This window comes from Aricia agestis, chromosome 1 (genome assembly GCF_905147365.1).
Source record: "Aricia agestis chromosome 1, ilAriAges1.1, whole genome shotgun sequence".
NCBI lineage: Eukaryota > Metazoa > Arthropoda > Insecta > Lepidoptera > Lycaenidae > Aricia > Aricia agestis.
In genome coordinates, this window is record NC_056406.1 from 5,841,303 (window position 1) to 5,861,216 (window position 19,914).

The 19,914-nt window shown below is 36.6% G+C and overlaps 5 protein-coding genes across 7 annotated transcripts in view; 3 read left to right on the forward strand and 2 right to left on the reverse strand.

The window, feature by feature from the left end:
- Positions 1-4,393: 4,393 nt before the first annotated feature.
- Positions 4,394-6,795, reverse strand: LOC121730186 (bifunctional peptidase and (3S)-lysyl hydroxylase Jmjd7). Its single transcript, XM_042119165.1, has 6 exons — positions 6,518-6,795; positions 6,183-6,333; positions 5,925-6,080; positions 5,571-5,737; positions 5,196-5,408; positions 4,394-4,623 (listed from the first exon to the last, which is right to left on the reverse strand). Exons 1-6 carry the CDS (start codon positions 6,567-6,569, stop codon positions 4,403-4,405), a joined length of 960 nt encoding a protein of 319 aa, XP_041975099.1. The 5' UTR covers positions 6,570-6,795; the 3' UTR covers positions 4,394-4,402.
- A 5,163-nt stretch (positions 6,796-11,958) lies between these two features.
- Positions 11,959-15,253, forward strand: LOC121731068 (zinc finger MYM-type protein 1-like). The gene is made up of 2 exons (XM_042120394.1): positions 11,959-12,135; positions 12,774-15,253. Exons 1-2 carry the CDS (start codon positions 11,959-11,961, stop codon positions 15,189-15,191), a joined length of 2,595 nt encoding a protein of 864 aa, XP_041976328.1. The 3' UTR covers positions 15,192-15,253.
- Positions 15,254-17,088: 1,835 nt separating this feature from the next.
- Positions 17,089-17,492, forward strand: LOC121730683 (splicing factor 3B subunit 5). The gene has a single exon (XM_042119852.1). It carries the CDS (start codon positions 17,189-17,191, stop codon positions 17,444-17,446), a length of 258 nt encoding a protein of 85 aa, XP_041975786.1. The 5' UTR covers positions 17,089-17,188; the 3' UTR covers positions 17,447-17,492.
- A 283-nt stretch (positions 17,493-17,775) lies between these two features.
- On the reverse strand, positions 17,776-19,237 carry LOC121730269 (exosome complex component MTR3-like). 2 transcript variants are annotated; one of them, XM_042119361.1, is made up of 4 exons: positions 19,023-19,237; positions 18,823-18,940; positions 18,574-18,733; positions 17,776-18,264 (listed from the first exon to the last, which is right to left on the reverse strand). In XM_042119361.1, exons 1-4 carry the CDS (start codon positions 19,183-19,185, stop codon positions 17,782-17,784), a joined length of 924 nt encoding a protein of 307 aa, XP_041975295.1. In that variant the 5' UTR covers positions 19,186-19,237; the 3' UTR covers positions 17,776-17,781. The 2 variants fall into 2 exon arrangements, with proteins under 2 accessions (XP_041975295.1, XP_041975218.1); XM_042119284.1 differs by having other exon boundaries at positions 19,014-19,237.
- A 421-nt stretch (positions 19,238-19,658) lies between these two features.
- The window catches only part of LOC121730411 (transmembrane protein 165), a 36,392-nt gene continuing 36,136 nt past the window's right edge, over positions 19,659-19,914 (forward strand). The window contains exon 1 of one of the 2 annotated variants that reach the window (XM_042119472.1): positions 19,659-19,807. The gene's annotated coding sequence lies outside the window, so the exon portion shown is untranslated. The remainder of the gene's footprint in view (positions 19,808-19,914) is intronic. The other variant, XM_042119555.1, reaches the window with a different exon arrangement.

A 19,914-nucleotide genomic window follows, 5' to 3' on the forward strand; every position in this document is an offset into this window, starting at 1 on the left:
TCTCACTCGCTTGCGCCTGAAAATGTATATCTAGTATTGTTTTTGTTTTGTCTGAACCTGTTTTCGCGCCGCGCCGCGGTGCCGTGGGGTAAATAGTAGGCATTGGATTAACGATTAACGGACTTCTGCATATTAACGGAAGTTAACCAGTCCGTTAATATTTTTAAAAGTTAACTTAAAAGTTAATCCGTTAATCAAAATGTTAACTTCGTTAATTAACGATTAACGGATTAACGAGTTAATGCCCAGCTATGATAATATTGATATTTGATGCACTCAGTTTTAACTATTTATTCAAGTCAGTGAATTAAGACGAAAATTATTACCTTAACTTTTCCAGATTTCAGTAAATACGAGGGCGTTTCGGGCATCATCGAGAATAAAAATAAATAAATAAAATAAAAAACTCTTTATTCAAACAAACAAAATAGATCAATTTACACATGTTACAAAAACAGAAATAGTTTGAATTGGCGGCCTTACTGCTGGAAGCAGTCTCTACCAGGCATTAGGCAACCATAAAATATAACTAAAAATATTTAAAATAAAAATAAGATAAGATACTATTAGTATATAAATAAATAAATATAATACACAAATAAATATAATAGATACTTTATACCGAATAAAATAAATAGATATAAGTAATATAATAATATGAATCGAAGAAGAGGATAAATCGTAAGGGTTTAAGAGTTTGCAGCTAAATCTAAGTAATATTGTTTGAGAGAGAGAGAGAGAGAATAGAACGAAGTGCGAAATAGGCACAGCCAAGCACGCCCATAGAGTGGCTTTATAACTGACTAGACGTTCCGCGCGGCTTCGCCCGCGTAAATCTTATATCCAATTATATATATATATATATATATATATATATATATATATATATATATATATATATATATATATATATATATATATATATATATATATATATATATATATATATATATATATATATATATATATATATATATATATATATATATATATATATATCTTAATATATATATTTCTTGTGTGCGTGTGTATGTGACTGAACTCCTCCTAAACGACTGGACCAATTTTGATGAAATTTTTTGTGTGTGTTCGTGGAGATTCGAGAATGGTTTAGATTTACAATTTGGTCTACTGGAAAATGTTTTTTCAATTAATTTCTTATTTGTAAGGAGTTGTTGATTTTGGAATGTTTTACATTAGATCCGGCGGACGGCGCTATCATCGCATTCAATATTATTCTATTTCAATTTTAGTTTGTCCTGACAGATGGTGCTACGATTAATTTGAAAAAAATTTTGTTATTCAATTCATGTGCTGATTAAAATATTAAATAAATAACACATAGGCTACAATTTTAACCGACTTTCAAAATGGGGGAGGTGTTATGTTCGTTTTCTTATATTCAACGATTACTCCGCCGTTTGTTAACCGATTTTCAAAATTTTTCTTTTGGTATATAGGGTATCATCCCAATTTGGTATTATATTCAGAAAAGTGGTGATCTGATGAAGGATCCATAAGTAATCGAGGGAACTCCTCAAAACTTATAGGGAAACATATGGTGACTTCGGTTTCGTGAGAAGTATTCTAAGCATATGCTACCAACAAGTAAGATTTTGCACCGAGATATACCTGGTATACCGTGGTTCGGAAGGTGCTGAGAGAATTCCTGATTCTTTATAGATACAAGTTTGGGAGTTTCGGCGTTGTTTTAAGAACAGAAAGCATATGCTACTTTGCAAATTACATTCTTCATCATCATCATCATCATCATCACTACCATATTATACCATTTCATAGTCTTTTAGATCGAGACTCGAGTTTGTCAAGCGATAATTAAAAAAAATCTATATCTACCTAATATTATAAACCTGAAGAGTATGTTTGCTTGAACGCGTCAATCTCAGAAACTACAGGTCCGATTTAAAAACTTACCTCAGTGTTAGATAGATCATTTATCGAGTAAGACTCATCATTTATCGAGAAGGTTATATTATATTATTACTCTAAGACTAATACGACAGAAGAAACTCAGGAAAATGTGGGAAAAACGGGGGAAATATTTTTTATGGGAAAATGTACCTACGGATTCTGTAAAATTTCTAATTTACGCGGGCGAAGCCGCGCGGGACATCTAGTATATATATATATATATAATTGGAATCTCGGAATCGGCTCCAACGATTTTCATAAAATTTAGTATATAGGGGGTTTCGGGGGCGATAAATCGATCTAGCTAGGAATCATTTTCAGAAAATGTCTTTATATTCGTGTTTTATCGATAATCGATAAACTGAAAAATATTACTCTTCCTGACATCTATTGGCGAATAATAATACTATTTTGTAAGCAACTTATTGTTTTAACGGCCAGCAGATGGCGTTATTAAGTAACACGACGTCAATGAGTGTTTGCTATACCGAGCAAAGCTCGGTCATCCAGGTACTTAGATATTTCACAGACAAATTAGTCCACAAAAAATAGCCTATGATCCTTCACGTGGTCTACTTCTTATTTGTGCCAAATAACAGAAAAATTGCTCCAGTTGTTCGTGAGATAAGCCCTTTCAAATAATTTCCCCCGTTTTTTCCACATTTTCCTCTATCTCTTCTCTTTTTTTATGATATAAGGGGGCAAACGAGCAAACGGGTCATCTGATGGAAAGCAACTTCCGTCGCCCATGGACACTCGCAGCATCAGAAGTGCTGCAGGTGCTTTACCGGCTTTTTAAGAGGGATTAGGGTAATAGGGGAGTGTAGGGAAGGGAATAGGGGAGGGTAGGGAAGGAAATAGGAGAGGGTAGGGAAGGGAAAAGGGTAGGGGATTGGGCCTCCGGTAAACTCACTCACTCGGCGAAACACAGCGCAAGCGCTGTTTCACGCCAGTTTTCTGTGAGCCCGTGGTATTTCTCCGGTCGAGCCGGCCCATTCATGGCGAAGCATGGCTCTCCCACGTCTTCGCTCCTATTAGTCTTAAAGTGATAAAATATAGCCTTATAGCCTTCCTCGATAAATGGGCTATCTAACACTGAAAGAATTTTTCAAATCGTACCAGTAGTTCCTGTGATTAGCGCGTTCAAACAAACAAACTCTGCCGCTTTATAATGTAAGTAAGTAAACAATCGGTTTCCCCAAATTCTGGGATAGAACCACCAAACCACCGAGAATTCCTCGGAGGGAATCTTCGCTGATCTCCTTGTATGATGTACAGTGAGGTCGCCACGAACGAGCCACATACCTACTCCAATTCCGACCATCGCACGCGCAGTGATCAAGGGCGTCGCCAAGGAGGGGCAGGGAGGGGCAGCTGCCCCCCCCCTAGAGACTCTAAAAAAGTTGCCAAATATAATGCAAACAACGACCATTATATTAATATTTAAAAAAATACAAGTGAAAAGATTCATGTGCTGTCGACTTTACCTACAATTCATACCTACTTTCATTTATAGAGAGTGAGTAAAGTATGAATTGTAGACTGTAGTAGCTAAAGTCAACTTGCCCCCCCCCCCCCCCCCCCCCCTGCGTCATCGGCTGGCGACGCCCTTGGCAGTGATTAAGGCCCATGTTTCAGTGGAATACAGCTTGAGACCCCAACATACCTCAAAAGGGGCCAAAAGTGGAAAATCTAGTTAAGTAGTATGGTTTTTAGGATTTTTAAATTGGGACTATGGTGAGGCACCTCCTATTGACTATTTTTACAAGGACCAAGTTATGCCGGGGTTGTTCCATAACTGCATGCAACATCTATGACGTGGAGCGGGTAAAAACGACTACGGGTCACAACTCACAGCACACATATCAACTCGGAAACAACCGGTCGGTCGCGGTTAGCCGCCGTAAAACTCGGAACGGCACCTTCAGTTTGTTTCCACAGTTTATCGTAGTTCGTATTTCTACTGTGGCCATGCTAGTGCTACAGAACTGCCCATTTTCGTATTTCAAAAGGTATGTATGTATGTAGGTAGGCATGGGCGTACCCAGGGGGGGTATGGATCATGTTGGATCTGGATATGTTGACGTCCCTACTAAGTATTTTATCTATAAAAATTAAAAATTAAGAAAACGAATTTTTGCCATTTGTTTGCAATACAATATTTTTACAACTAAAAATTATTAATTTTTTATTCTTTATAAACACCTAGCTTATAAAAAATCTGTTTTGCCCCCAGGGAGGGGGCAAATCAGATTTTTCAGAATCAGAACCTGGGTACGCCCATGTAGGTAGGTACTAGGTAACTAGGTACGTACGTACGAAATCTCGCTTCAAAGATTTTACTTAAGAGTTTAGGTTAAAATACCCTAAGTACTTACATAACTCGCATAAATTGTAGTTCCATTGGTCAAAATGATAACTTTGTGATAGTCTACTTCAAATAAAATACTAGAATTTTAACTAGAGTTTATTAATATTTCTTACACATTGTCTCCAACATTTTAAAGTAACAATACTTAATATCAAACTCCATATCATACCAGTAGTTCACGGCTATGCAGCCGTGGCTCTGAGAGACACGGTGGAACCACAGACTAGGCAGGTATAGACAATCTCCTTTATTAACGCGCACTTTGAATTTATGCGCTTTTTCAAATTCTGGATATTTATTTAGATCCGGATTAAGGGGATCTGAAATTACAAATACATGTATGACACATTTTTTGTAATAACCTTAAAAGTCTGTAATGAAATGCTGTCATATTATAATGTCTGTCCGTCTGTCTGTCTCCAGGCTGTATCTCAAGAACGGCTATAGCAAGATTTCTGAAATTTTCACAGATTGTGTATATCTGTTGCCGCTATAAGAACAAATAAATAAATTAAATATTTAAGGGGGGCTCCCATACAACAAACGTAATTTTTTTTTGCTATTTTTTGCTAGATATCAATAATGGCAATAGGTAGGCACTATGTTCACAAAATTCTCAATTATATGTGTACTTTAATAATTAATAATAATATTTAAATAAAATAAATAATTAAGTGGGGGGAGCCTATACAAAAAAACACATTTTTTACCTATTTTTGCTCTATAATGGTACGGAACCCTTTGTGCGCGAGTCAAACTCGCACTTAGCTGATTTTTTAATCCAAGAAGAACAAGGATAATTGTGTAACACATCAAAGCATTAAGCCCCTCAAATAGTAGTAAGTAGATTGTGATATAATAAGTAATAAATAATAATTGTTAAAAATGTTACCTATGCATATCCATGGCAGTTCTCCACTTGCATCAAAGCTTGATGTTTCAAGTTGTTTAATAGGAACTATACTCCATTTCTCATTGTCTCTTCTGAATTCTGCTTGTGGATACCGTTTATAGGGCACAAAGGGAAGGTCCGTGGGTGGTATTAGTGTGAATTCCTTGTACCCATCAATAACACAGTAAATATTTTCATATGGATCTTTGTGCACTGTAAATAAATAAAACTACATGAAGATTGAAGCTGAGGTATACATTAAAAAGGAATATTAATTTTTGTAAAAATATATTTGAATATAATTTTAGAATAATATTATGTAAAGTTACATTAATAAGTAACTTGTATGAATCATTTAAAAACTTTGAAACTTACTCGAAGTAACTGCTCTCTCGTCCCCCATCCAAAAATTAATGGCATCTGGCTTTTTGTCAAAGGCTTCGCTGGCAAATTTGACATCCGGATCAACATCAGACATTAACTCTTTAAAATCTTCTGTCAGGTTTGAGTTCTGCCGCTGTATGTATGGGATCAAATCTTGCCTTAAAATAGTTGAATACAACATGCATTTTTTACATATTATATAGTACAGTTTAATAAAATTAATAAGTTCTGAGTAATCTAAGCTTTCTATAGAGTTGACAAGAATGACATTTGAGAAACTAATATTCTTGAAGGCTAAATAATAAAAATAAGGTTGTGGCCATACTAAAAGTAAGTTGACATTACCTCTTCTCATTTAGTGCATCTAGAAATTCCGACATAGTCATATCTACTTCCTGAGGCATCACAAAATATTCAACATCATCATCATCTTTGGTTATTCCATCCGCTAGGCCATTAGGAGTAATTGCAACTGTAACTATTTTGGATAAAAAATGTTCCCTGTAAATAATTGTATTTTGTAATAATATTATTACATTGCTATTTAAATATGAATGTCACTTGTACTTTTTATTGTAATCTAAACTTTGTCTTGTCACTTACCTAAAATATTTTTGATTCCATTTTTGTGTCGCTGGCCAAAGTGAGCAGCCACCTCTTATTATAACGGGTATATTTTTTGAAACATAGTCTCTTTGGAACTGCAAGGAAGTAAGTGATTCAACCTCGTTGATACCGCTTGATAAATACAGGGCTGTTTGACAAATAAATGAAAAACTATATTACTTTAACACACAATATTACCTAGGCATCTTTTTCTAAGCAAACTACGATAGCTGGTGTCAAGTTAGATTGTGCGTGTTGCGAATGATGTAAATCAATACTAAATACTTTATCAAATCACAGAATACATATTAGTGGCAAAATGATTAGATTACCTTTTGATTCTTCATTGAGGGTTAAAAACGCATCACAAAATGTTTCATTCATAATACAGATACTTATAAATAACACTCTCTTAACAACTCGTAATATTCCTTTTAATATAGCATAATTATGTAGGAACTATGTTTATTGATATATGATAAAATAAACAATTTACAAAATAAAATAAGTACAAAATTGCTACAATACGAATGTAAACAAACTTAACCTCAAATTTGTGACAGATGAATGATGAGCCAACTTGACAACTGGCGTTTATACTTTTTTTGAAGAATTACAAACAGCAAAATTATAATTTTGTAAATCTTAACTTAAAACCTGTTTTTATTATTAATATTATGATTTTCAGGTATATAGGTAGGTACCCCAAAATGTATTACGAATTCTTATCATTTCAATATTATGACGTCGATATCATTTAATTTCAAATATATTTTATAGGCATTGGCTTCTTTAAGATTCCTTTAGTTTGTTGAGCACCGATTGTTTTTTTACCATCCTTTGGTTTACCTTGCGCTTCCATTGGGGGAGCAGAGTAATCACGTGTCTGCTCACGTTGATTACGTAAAATATCTTGTTTCATAAATATATACGCAGAATCCGCAGCTGAAACTAAAAAAAATATTGTACTTATAGTCAAGAAGTTACATTAAAATATTAACGCCTTGGCCCGTAACAAAAAAAATATAGAGCGAATAATGGAATAACTGTACAAGCTCTGCTTCTCTTTGTCTAGCACATTTAAAAGTCATTAAGTAGACAAAGACAGATAACCTTGAATAGATACGCCATGTAACAATGTTGATTGATAGTGTAGTAAAAAACTAAAGACTAAAGGGCTAAATAAATAAACATACGTCTTGGCTTTTGATTAGAGAATTCAGTAATCGACAAAGCGCTTTGTGCTCTTGGCCCAGTCAGCATATTCAGCTCCATAAACTCCTGCAAGCCCTCCGGAGTCATGCTTATTTTATTTTTTCCATTCATTTGTCGAAGTCGCACCGCTTTATCAAAACTTTGCAGAAACACGCGGGACGTATTGTAGATTTGCACGTTATCCAAAATTTCTGCAATAATATTGATAAGTAGTACCTAATAAAATATAATAATAATTGTCTGACATTCATTAACAGCTACCGTATCAGCTATTTTACACACAAACTAATAAAAATGTATAGCATCATATTATTATCTACGGGCTAAAAACGAACTGCTTTACAAAAATGCATCGGTGTCACTGACAAAGACGCGGACAGGACTTGGACAGGGACAGGGGCAAAGACGGACGCGTACACAGACAGTGACATTCGAATTATCAGAATATGCTCCAATTTTTTTTTAACACTATTCGTATTATTCAATAGAAAAATTCGAAAATAATAATATTATTCCACGCTTAGGAGGCATGCTATCCGATTCAGATTTTTTTTATAAAAAAAACGAGCATACCGGTCACCTGCTGTCCTAGCACGGGGATTGTCGATCTAGAAGAAATAGATAAAAACAAGAAATAACTATAGTTTCTTGGAAAATAGTTCCTGATTTAATAAGGTCGTAGATTCATCGGCAACAATAATAATTTTTTATGTAAGTTTTTCGAGCAACTTTTACGACCTATTGTTTTGCGAGCTGGGATTTATAAACATTTTATAAAATGTTACACAATTTGTCTAGCACTTTGGCGATGTAGATTCTTTGAGGGTGGAATTATCAATTTTCCCACGCTAAACAATGGGTAATAAAAACAGTTCACAAAATGCACTTCAAAATAAAATAACATTGACAATGAATCTACGACCTTATTTACTTAAAAATAGGATCTTTTATCAAAAAATCTATAGTTATATTTTGTCTACGAAGATCAATACCCGTGCTAAGCAAGCTGATGGAAAGCAACTACCGTAAGCTGCCACTGCTTCCCTCAGACGCTTAGGTAAGTAATTTTCTACCACTTAAGACTAAAATAACTCTATCCCAATCCTTGCTCTTTCCCTTTCTTGATTATGCCGATGTTTGCTACTGCGACCTTAATGATAACCTTCTCTCTTCCTTTCAACGTCTTCAAAATTTATGCATTCGATTCATATTTGGCCTCCGTAAATTTGATCATATCTCAGAATATAGGTCTAAGCTAAATTGGCTTCCTATTAAATTACGCCGAAATTCTCACATACTTCACCTGCTCTATAATAATATTCTCTTTAATCCTACAACTCCTAACTATCTCAAAGAAAAATTATCTTTCCTTGGCCATAACTCTTCGCTCAGCTAACAAACTCACTCTTGCTTTTCCTTGTCATAAAACCTCTTTCTATGACTCTTCTTTCACCATTTCCGCTATTCGCCTTTGGAATTCACTACCCGAAACCATCCAAAAATCTAAATCAATCAATATTTTGAAGAAACAATTAAAATAATATTACATAAGCCTTGCCCCTTCAATGTAATCCTTTTATTTTTGTCTCCCTTTCAGTGGTTTTTACTTCTATTTATTGTTCTGTTTGATTAATTCGTGAATATTATGTTGTGTAGTTTATTTTATATATTAAGTAGGTATATAATTATATTTTATGTAATATTGTATGAAAGAAATTAATATCATTATGTATTATAATATTGATTACAAATTCATTAGGTTATTTTTAGTTTTAAGTTGTTGTACTGTTCCTATTGTATGTCATATTTTCATCTCTGTTGGTACTTGGTTGTCTGGAAGAAACCGCTTGTAGCGGTAAGACCGCCAATTTGCGCAAATCCTTTATTTTTATATTATTTTTATTGCTATGTTTTTAATGTGCAAATAAAGAATTTTTATTATTATTATTATTACCGTCGGCGGTCCGTCGCCCATGATTGGCACTCGCAACATCAGAAGAGCTGGTCAGAAGAGCTAGAAGAGGTGCGTTGCCGGCCTTTTAAGAGGGAATATGCACTCTTTTTGAAGGTTTGCAGGTCGTATAGGTCCGGAAATACTGCTCTGCTGGTAACAGTTCGTTCCAGAGTTTTACAGTGCGCGGCAGAAAGTTACGCGAAAAACGCATGGTGGAAGACTGCCACTCATCAAGGTGATGAAGATGGTATATTTTTCGCGTGGATCGATGGCGAAAAGTTGCAGGAGGTATGATTCTGAAGAATTCTTCAGAGCACCGTGATACAACCGATAGAGAATGCAAAGTGAAGCTACATCTTGGCGTAATTCCAAGGGGTCCTTGTTAGTCCAGTTTCCTATTTGAAACATTATGGTAGTCGCTTTTCGAGCGGTCCTTAGTTGGATGCGATCCAGAGGGAGTAGGTAGTTGCCAGTTGGTTTTTTGGCGCCCCTGCCCAGAGATGAGAACAGTATTCCATATGAGGCCGAACCTGCGCCTTGTAGGGTTATAGGCGTTGGTCCGGACTGAAATACTGTCTCGCTCTAATAAGAACACCAAGCTTTTTCGAGGCGAGTTTGACCTTACCCTCTAGATAACATCGGAACTGGACTGGTCAAGTACTTCAATGTTGGTAGAGATTGTTAAAGAGGTGTCCTCAAGGCTCAAAACGAGGATATACAACCATTGGTGACTTTTTAGCGGTGAACGCGCAGACTTGTTTCTTGGCGGGGTTGTATTGGACTAAGTTACGTCTACCTCATTCAGAGACTTTATCCAAAGAATTGTCTATTTTAGACACAAGTTCGTTTTGACCCTCAATGACATTTAGCCGAGAAATATGGGGGGAAGCCGGTATATAGGGCATCATATTCTGTACTATCATCCGCATAGCAATGAATGCCGTTGGTCTGTAACATGTCATTGATACGCAGTGTGAAATATGAATAGGGTAGGCGATAGCACACAGCCCCGAGGGACACTAGCATCAACATACTGAGTTTCAGAGCATTCACCGACCACCGTCAACTATGATCTTAAAGCTTATGTCTGCTAAGAAACTTGTGACCTATTTGCATAATTTCTCGGGGAATCCATAATATGATGGAAGCTTTGATAGCAGCGCTTTGAGCCAACCAAAGGCCTTCGCAATGTCCAAACTAACAGCCAATGCCTCTCCCTTCGACTCAATCGCCTCGCCGAGCAACCCTTACGGAACTCGTATTGTTTGTCTGACAGTCTGTTTACAGTTTGTCAGATGCAGGGTTTCAGATATTTACATCACAAATAGACATTTGTGATGTAAACAATACATTTAACGCCAGTAAAACTAAAGTTATGCATATATGCTCATCCTACAATCAGTGGCGTAGCGTGGGTGGGGCGGAGGGGGCGGCCCGCCCCGGGCGGCAGTCCGCGGGGGCGGCAAAAAATGTCGCCGGTGAATTGGAAAAAATCCCGATGTGTTTCATTGCTCTTCCTACATCCGCCTGACTCTGTTTTTGTCATTTTTTTTGTTTGTACATAAATTTGGGTTCTACAGTTTTATTATATGTACTAGCTGTCCCGGCAAACGTTGTTTTGCCATATAAAGTACTCCGCCCGCGTGGATGTCGGTTACCGCTGCAAAAAGCCTACCCAGGAAAGACTCGGTCAGCAAAATGATTCCCAGGTCAATTCACAGACTCCGACACTAACATCGACGACGCAGTCATTATTCGCAGGCTGCACACAACACAAATAATTATTGTCTTCCTCCCGTACGCGCACCCCCGCCTTGGTGACGCCCACGGCCCACTATCGTAATATTTTAATTTCGCCATAACTTCAAAATGAAACGTCCAATTTTAATCATTCAAAGACCAAATATTATCTACATAAACTGTACTTAGTGATAAAATAATTTATTTTGATAAGGATTAATAGCATGAGTAAAATAAACGCGTTTAAATGTAGTCCAAAAAAAATTAAAGATTTTTAAATAATTAAATGGTTATTGTGCCTCACTCGACATAGATAGGTATAGTGTGTCGCGGACTTTTTTGTAGATATTTATAAGATCTACAATTACTTAGAACATTTTACGGTTCTATCTTTTATAGTTTAGGCAGCGTACGCAAAATAAGTAACTTTTCTGGTTGATTTTTTGCACCTTGCGTCCGAAAAACCCAAATATCTTACGGAACCCTATTTTTCTCCAAAATAAAATGTAGCCTATGTTCCTGTTCCAGTATCCTCCATCATCCATTATTGATATTACCTACTTATAAAGAATTCGCTCAGCAACAGCACGCACAATGCGACGTTGCCTGTTTTCGCACATCGCATCAGCGGAACGGAACGGCAACAACGCGCGCTGGCCACGTGCAATTGTTTTTGTTTATGTTTGTTTTAGAATTTAGTGCATCGTGAAGTACCGTTACGCAATCACGCATTATTTTTGTTTCGCGAGAGTTTCAGATTCGGAACGAAAGTCATTTCGATTGTGTTTCGATCGTTTAAATACTGTTGAATCTTCTAAAACTAAACATTAGAACTTCACCCAACCTTTGAACTAGTTTTTGAAAATGAAAAGAGTCAAAGAAAGCGGTGCCAAATTCCGCAAAAAAAGGGCTAAGAAAGAAGCAGATGCGAAGAAGTCTCAAGGTGCATTACTGAAATATTTCAGTTCCAGTTCTGGTTCGAAAGCCACGTTAACGTCTTCGGTGGCATCCTCATCCTGCAGCAGCGGAAGTGATTCCAGTGTAAGTACCTAGGTATATGATTCTTCCATCTAGAATCGTGCGTGGTCTAGAATTACTCCTGTTATTACTTATTTTAGACATAACAAGTATGGGTTGGGTCGCAATAAATTGCAAGGTTGTAATTTTTACTTTCTAGTGAACGAAGTATAGAGGAAGTATTTATAATCGTAAAAAAAATCGAAGTTGAGATTTTGATTGGGATAGGTTCTCTCTCTATCTACACTCGAGAGCAATGAATCCGGGTCGGGGTCGCTTGGAGCGCCTTGGGGAATCCTAAAAGTCTCGGAGACTGGGAGTGCTAGCTTGATATAGTTACTGTTATTTAGAGAGTATTATATGATCTAATAAACACAATATATTACATCAATCTAGCATTCTTAGTTTCCGAGATTTTTGGGATTCTTTAAGGTGCTTTGGGCGGCCCTGACCCGGATTCATTGCTCTCGAGTGTATATCGTTAACCGAGTCCGAAAAACTAAAAAAATCAAAATGTGTAGGTATGTATGTATGTGCGTATGTACTAGTATATCTGTTTTCAGTTGTCAGCTCTAGAGCCTTAACCGCTGAACCAAATCGGATGAAATTTTATATTAGGGGATGTTTATTGTATTCATGGGAATACATAACTTATTTTACAGGAACAAGAAGAAGACGTGCCTGCCGTCGCAGTTGAAAGTCGTTCTGGTCCCACCACAGAGCAGGGTCAAGACGAAATCGACTCACCAGAAGTATCTCAAGCATCTAGTCATAAGCCTGCAGAAAAAGTGAATGTTGCCAAAAAAGACATAATTGAAATCGTGCCTTTTGCTCCTGCCGAAGCCAAAGATGTGAATCTCGACGATGTAGGTTGCTGGCCTTCTCCTATGACCGACGAAGTCAGAACACTTCTAGTACGTCGCGGATCTGACTTAGTACAGCACATCGATTGCAAATTTGCCGATGTTGTTCGCTCAGGGACTTCAACGAAAGGCGGTACCCGAAAACTAACCAAAGAGTGGTTCTACAAACCATTATCTAACGGCGAAAAGGTTCTCCGAACATGGATGGTGTACTCGCCTTCGAAGCAATCCTTGTATTGTTTTTGTTGCAAGCTGTTTGGCAATTCCGACTCAAACTTCGCATCTGAAGAAGGATTCAACAAATGGTGGAAGCTAAATCCAAGAATCGGAGACCATGAAAATAGCCCGGGCCATGAGCAGAGCTTCTTGAAATGGAAGGAGTTGGAAGTTCGCCTGAACCGTAAAGCAACCATCGATCAGAAACAACAAGAAGTTTTCGAAAGTGAGGTGAAGAAGTGGAGGGATGTACTGTACAGGTTGCTGAACATTATCCAGTTCTTAGCCAAACAGAATCTGGCCTTCAGAGGACATCGAGAAGACATTCGAGGAGATGATAGTGGCAATCGCGGGAACTTTCTGGAGTTAGTGCACCTCCTAGCTAAATATGACCCTCTTCTAATGGAACACCTGACAAAGATAAAGCTGGGAGCAAGAGTCCCAGTTTCGTATCTATCTCCAGAAACCCAGAATGAATTTATAAACTTACTGGGACAGCAAGTTCGATCCACCATCATCCGTCGTATTCAAGAAGCTAAATATTATTGCGTAATCTTCGACAGTACACCAGACATCTCCCACAATGACCAAATGAGCCAAGTTCTGCGATACGTACATATCGAAGGAGAAAAAGTCGCCGTGGTTGAATCTTTCATCGACTTCTTTGAACCAAAAGGAAAAAATGCAGAAGATCTCAGCAACGATATAATCGCGAAGATAACATCAGACGGACTGGACATACAGAATCTGAGAGGACAGGCTTACGACAATGCTGCCACAATGTCAGGGATCCACAATGGAGTTCAAGCCCGGATTAAAGCCCTGAATCCGAAAGCTACATTCGTTGCATGCACAAACCACTCACTAAACTTGGCTGGGGTACACGCTGCTTCTGAATCAGTGAATTCCGTGACGTTTTTTGGAACTCTGGAGAAGCTATTTGCCTTCTTTTCTGCATCAACTGCTCGATGGAACGCTTTGGTTGCCGTCACAGGTCAAGCAGTGAAACGAGTCACTGAAACGCGCTGGAGCGCTAGACATGTAGCTGTCAAGATGCTTAAAAATAAGTTTGAGTTAGTTCTTGAGGTACTGGAAGAATTAACAGATTCATCTCAAACTTCCGAAACAAGATCAGGAGCCAGTCTTCTCCTGACAGCCATGCAGTCCTTTAACTTCCTAACTTTTCTTGGCTTTTGGGCTGCAGTGCTACCTGAAGTAGATGACGCACAGATTTACCTGCAGCAACGAGGACTAAGTGTCGATAAGTGTACTCAGAAACTCTGCGCTTTAAAAACCCTCCTAGTGGAAAGTAGAGACCGTTTCGTCCAAGACGCAATCGACTTTGCTAAGACTCTCTGCGAAAAACTCGGAATCGAACTAAAAACGAGAAGAATTCGCAGGAAAAGACGCATGCATGATGATGAATCTTTTGAAGATGCAGCTTTGTCTCACGAGCAGGAACTCCGTCGAGAGGTGTTCGCATCATTTGACAAGATCATTCAAGAAATGACGACTCGATTCCAGCAAATTCAAGAAATATCGGACAAGTTCGGATTTTTGACGCCAGCGAATCTTTTGGACAGCAAGTACGAGTGTGATCTTTCCCATGTATTAGAAGACATCGACAAAGACGAGTTTCAGATGGAGCGGAAGCGTCTTCAGCAGTTTGTTGCCAGTTCTGAATCAGAGGAAGATAATATAAGGGGTAAAGGACCACTGGAGCTCCTCCAGTTCATTCAAAAACTGAATCTCGGAATTTCGGTTCCAAATATAATCATCTTGATTCGTATATATTTGACTTTGGCGATTAGTGTTGCAAGTTGTGAGCGAAGCTTTTCGAAGTTGAAGCTAATAAAAAATTACCTCAGATCTGCTATGAGCTCCGCTAGACTATCAAACTTGGCTATATTGTCGATTGAACAAGAATTGGCTGCAAATATTGATTTTGACAAAGTTATTTCTGACTTCGCTGCTCAAAAGGCCCGTAGAATCCGCTTGTAAAATCGCTCATCCTATTTTACCTTCAATAAAAGATACTTCATTGCCTGTGAAATTTAATTTAATTTGAGGACCTATACAGGGTGATTTTGAAATCGTAAACCAAATTTTAACAGTGGCTTTTACTCATGATACTGAACAACTTTTGTTCTACAACTTTGCTGAATTCTGAAAAAAAAAAATTGGACTTTGTATGGAGCCTTGACATATCAGCTGACCGATCTCCATACAAAGTTCAAATTTTTTTATTGTCCAAAAAATTTTTTCTTTGTGCAAGTTTTCAGTATCATGAGTAGAAGCCACTGTTGAAATTTGGTTTAAGATTTCAAAATCACCCTGTAGAATGGGGGCGGCAAAATGGGTCTCCCGCTCCGGGCGCCGAGATGGCACGCTACGCCACTGATTCGGTGTGTATATTTTCTACTATTTATTGAGGGAAAATGTACGGAATTTTGCCCAAATCGATCGTCAATCTTTCCTCTTTATTCTTCTTTATTATAAAACGCATTTTTAAGCTAGGAAACTACTTACTATCTCAGTGAAACATTTTTCGTACATGAATAGATGTGTATTCTTTTGAATGTTAGTTTTGCTTCGTTGGCCAATGATTTGTTTTGCCTGTTTACGTAGTTCTTTATTGTTAGTTAATTCTTTATTCTTCATATCGCTCATAGCTAATACTTAATTTGAACAAAAACCACAAAATGGGATGCAAGTTACAACTTTGTTTTAATAAATTGATTTCGAAATTCCTTCGAAACAACCCGGGTCAAATTGTTACCATAGTAACAAAAATGTTTTAAAGTCACAATTTAGGCAAAAGAGTATCAAGAAGTCACACAATGAGAATATTATTATAATCACTACGTAATACGTATCTATGTCACACTTTAATATTAAAACCATAAAATATGACGTAATAAATCTCTACAATAACAGAAAACCGGCGTGAAACAGCGTTTGCGCTGTGTTTCGCCGAGTGAGTGAGTTTACCGGAGGCCCAATCCCCTACCCTTTTCCCTTCTCTGCTCTCTCCTATTTCCTTCCCTACCCTCCCCTATTCCCTGCTCTACCCTCCCCTATTACCCTATTCCCTTATAAAAGGTCGGCAACGCACCTGCAGCTCTTCTGATGCTGCAAGTGTTGACCTGACCCGTTTGCTCGTTTGCCCCCTTATTTCATTAATAAAAACTTGTTGATTTACAAACATTTTAGAACCTACCTAGTTACCTAGGACCTGTGCCTAGGAACTAGGTAAGTGTATTTGCCTATTGCAGTTATGTAAATAATAATAAAAAATGTTGATTATTATTTACATAACTGCAATAGGCAAATACACTTACCTTTTTACCTTTACTAATTTTGATTCAAAATTAATAATGTCCACCGCAGGCGGAGGCTGGAACTTGAGAAAATTTGCAAATGAATATCAAGGAAATCAGACAAGTGGGAGAAGTTTAGACGCAAATGTCACCAGTCAGTTGTCAACCGCTGTAGAGTTTTGCCGGGAATGTGAAAGAGTGATGTTGTGTTTTTGTATTATTTTCCTAAAATTGTGTTAACTGGGTTTATAATATTGTGTAATATTGGTAGGATATTAACCATAAAGATATTCGTTATCGTGCGCACAAGTGTAGGAAAGTGACGCAATTATATCCAGAAACCTGCTATTTTGTGTTCCCTCCAAAACTCCATTGAAAGTTTCAGTAAAGCGTCTACCACTTTACTGAATCGACCGACTTGACTGTAGTGACTTTTACTAGACTTTAGACCTGACATTTATAAATAGAAAAAATTGGTGAAAATAATTATTGTTAAATAGCCGAAGTGCCATAATAAGAAAAAAAAACCGCTGTCAAAGTTCTGTCACTGCTGTCAAGTGTCAAAACCATGTCAAAACATAGTCATTGACTCATTGTTAACGTTTGGATAATTTTGCGATTATCGTGTTTATTTATCAATAAATCGTTTTAAAATTGTGTAGAACAGTTCTGTACAAAATGGGTGAACGTTACAACATTCACAGTCAATTGGAGCACTTACAAAGCAAATACATCGGAACCGGTCACGCCGACACAACAAAGTATGAATGGTTGACAAACCAACACAGAGACTCCTGTTGCAGCTACATGGGACATCCAGATTTATTGAGTTACTTTGCCATAGTTGAAAATGAATCGAAAGCTAGAGTTAAATTTAATCTGATGGAGAAGATGCTACAACCATGCGGACCGCCGCCTGAAAAGCCTGAAGATTAATCTATAATGCTTTTGTAATTTATGTAAGAATTAAATTCATTCTAAACTAAATGATTTTTGTTACTTTCGTATGTCCATCTTTAATTGGAACCTGTCATTAGGGCATGCGATACCCTAACATCAAGGTTAATAAATAATAAGACTTCATGAAGTACTAACAATACTAGTCATCTTGCTATGAATAATAGTCAATAGAGACAATACATGGAATTTACTTTTCCAAAATCAGATTAAAACCTAGGGTAATTTTAGACTAAAAAATATTTAGAAGCAAGTATCTATAATGTGATGTTCTTTTTATTCTTGAAAGTATATAATAAAACAAAGAATATCTTTCATCCAGAGTTTAATAAAGCTTTCCATTCCTCCATCTTTTCATTTAAAGCAGCCTCCCTCTCTCTTGCCTCCTCATCTAGTCTCTTTTGAAGTTTGAATGTACGCATAACATTCAATACAATTATTTGCTGGATATTTGGAATAATCTTTTCACATTCCTTCTCCAAAACATTCATTGCATTTGTAACACAGTCCACATCCATTGACCCTATTTGTCGAAAATCTGCTATTTGTTTTAACTCTGGCAACATTGACATAGTGATTACTCCATGATTTGCTTCATTATTGGAATTCATTGTAGCTAGATATTCTTCTGCCTCCAAAGGATCCACAAACACTTTGTTGTCTATGACAGCAAGAGAACTGGCAGTGATTATGTCATACATTGGAACTGCTGCATCTGCTAGGGCCAGTCCTGCAGCATTTATTGCAGCAGCTAAACAGGACCCATCATGCTCTAAGATGTATACAAATACATCAATCTGAAAATTTTTCCAAAGTAACACTAATTAAAGATATGGGTTGATGAACACAATAACTAACAGTAAAAAAATTGCAGTTTTTTTATAATAAATAGAGGTTTTAGGACCGGTAAAAAATATTTGAAATAAAAATAACATTGATGTGTAGCCAGATAATATATTAGCCAGGTGATTTAAGTAGATAAGTTGCAAGGTTTGTATAAATTATAAGGAAAAAAAATTAGTAAATGTTCATATTATGTTACAAAATGTTACTTATCTTGTTCTTCCACTCACGTCTTCAATTATTATAATGGTTTTTATAGGTACCTGGAAGTTTGGAAACTTGTGGCGACATACTGTTGGCTCCAGTGCCTTCCTCAGCGCTACTGACAAAGCTTTTTCCTCAGCATCAGGCGCATGAGGCCGCCGTTTTCGTGGACAAGAAAATGGAGCAAATTTGACTTCACAGAATATTTGTCCAAGGGTACTGAAATAATAATAAATACTTATTGTATGATTGAAGTAAACATTAATGACTATTTTGTTATGTGTTCAGTGTTAATTTTAATGACAAACCTATATTCATTTTGGTGCATTATCTCCCTTGGATCAAAAACAGAGCATACAACTTTAGTTTTCTTTAATTCTATGTATGCGGATCCCTTCGCTTGCGATATCAAGTCGGTCCTAGCAACTGAAATTGGTCCAAATTTATTATAAAACGGATATAGTTTTAAATATATTAACTTAACAAATATTTTACATACAAAACATACACAAGCTTCGGGCTTCTTCCAATGCGCGCCCATCCTTTCGAATCCCATTATCGTCGATCACATCACTGAAAAGTTCATTAAAATTTTTAGAATTATTTTGACTAAATTGCTTGTACGATATACTATCTTCTGGGCCGTTAAATCTTCTATAATCCAGAGGCATGATTACAATTCTCAGATTTTAGGTTATTTCTAAATTGTTTTGAACTTCGTGTTGTTATGAGATTTGACATTTCTTTTTTTTTACAAATAACAGAGCAATCAGCAATGCACATCGACACCGGAAATATCACTTTTAAAGTTAAGACTACATATCTTTAAAATTATTTTAATATAATAGTTTATACTTTATCTATGTATATATCTATATCCATAAACCTATATATATTAAGTCTATGCCTATATCACATAATACTTTATTACATAGACATAGGTAATATATACTGTATATTAAGTCTATGCTTTATTATATACTGGACCTATATTATTTATAGTACACAGAACACATTTACTCCTGGCGGAGTTATAGTAGAATCTGTGCTTGTACCAGCTGCAACGTCAAAACTCAAATGTCAACGTCGAAGACGATCACAGATTACTAGTATTTATGACGATTTTTTAAAATGATTTTTTATGTATTTTGCAATAAAAATGTAATGTGTTATGTGTATTAAAAAACTGAACATAAAACTCTTCTAAGACGTGTTCATTCAGAAATAAGAAATTTAAATCTTCATTTTTATCTAACAAATAACGGTAAGAAAGTACGGCCTTGGTGTTTCTGTTCTAATTCGCGATCAGACATTGGTTTATCATGTTTGAATGTGTATTCATCTTATACCCGGTGACGTGACCATTATCCAAAACTAATTGATCGACCTAAACAATACAG

Excerpts from the sequence above, each read along its gene's own strand:
- LOC121730186 (XM_042119165.1), bottom strand. The coding sequence starts at position 6,569 with ATGAATGAAACATTTTGTGATGCGTTTTTAACCCTCAATGAAGAATCA. Across the intron at positions 6,334-6,517 it reads CCTCAATGAAGAATCAAAAG|CCCTGTATTTATCAAGCGGT; the intron begins GTAATCTAATCA and ends TTTGTCAAACAG. Across the intron at positions 5,738-5,924 it reads GATGCACTAAATGAGAAGAG|GCAAGATTTGATCCCATACA; the intron begins GTAATGTCAACT and ends AACTATTTTAAG.
- LOC121731068 (XM_042120394.1), top strand. The coding sequence starts at position 11,959 with ATGAAAAGAGTCAAAGAAAGCGGTGCCAAATTCCGCAAAAAAAGGGCT. Across the intron at positions 12,136-12,773 it reads GCAGCGGAAGTGATTCCAGT|GAACAAGAAGAAGACGTGCC; the intron begins GTAAGTACCTAG and ends CTTATTTTACAG.
- LOC121730683 (XM_042119852.1), top strand. The coding sequence starts at position 17,189 with ATGGGTGAACGTTACAACATTCACAGTCAATTGGAGCACTTACAAAGC.
- LOC121730269 (XM_042119284.1), bottom strand. The coding sequence starts at position 19,185 with ATGCCTCTGGATTATAGAAGATTTAACGGCCCAGAAGATAGTATATCG. Across the intron at positions 18,941-19,013 it reads CCGAAGCTTGTGTATGTTTT|TTGCTAGGACCGACTTGATA; the intron begins GTATGTAAAATA and ends GACCAATTTCAG. Across the intron at positions 18,265-18,573 it reads ACAAGTTTCCAAACTTCCAG|ATTGATGTATTTGTATACAT; the intron begins GTACCTATAAAA and ends AAAAATTTTCAG.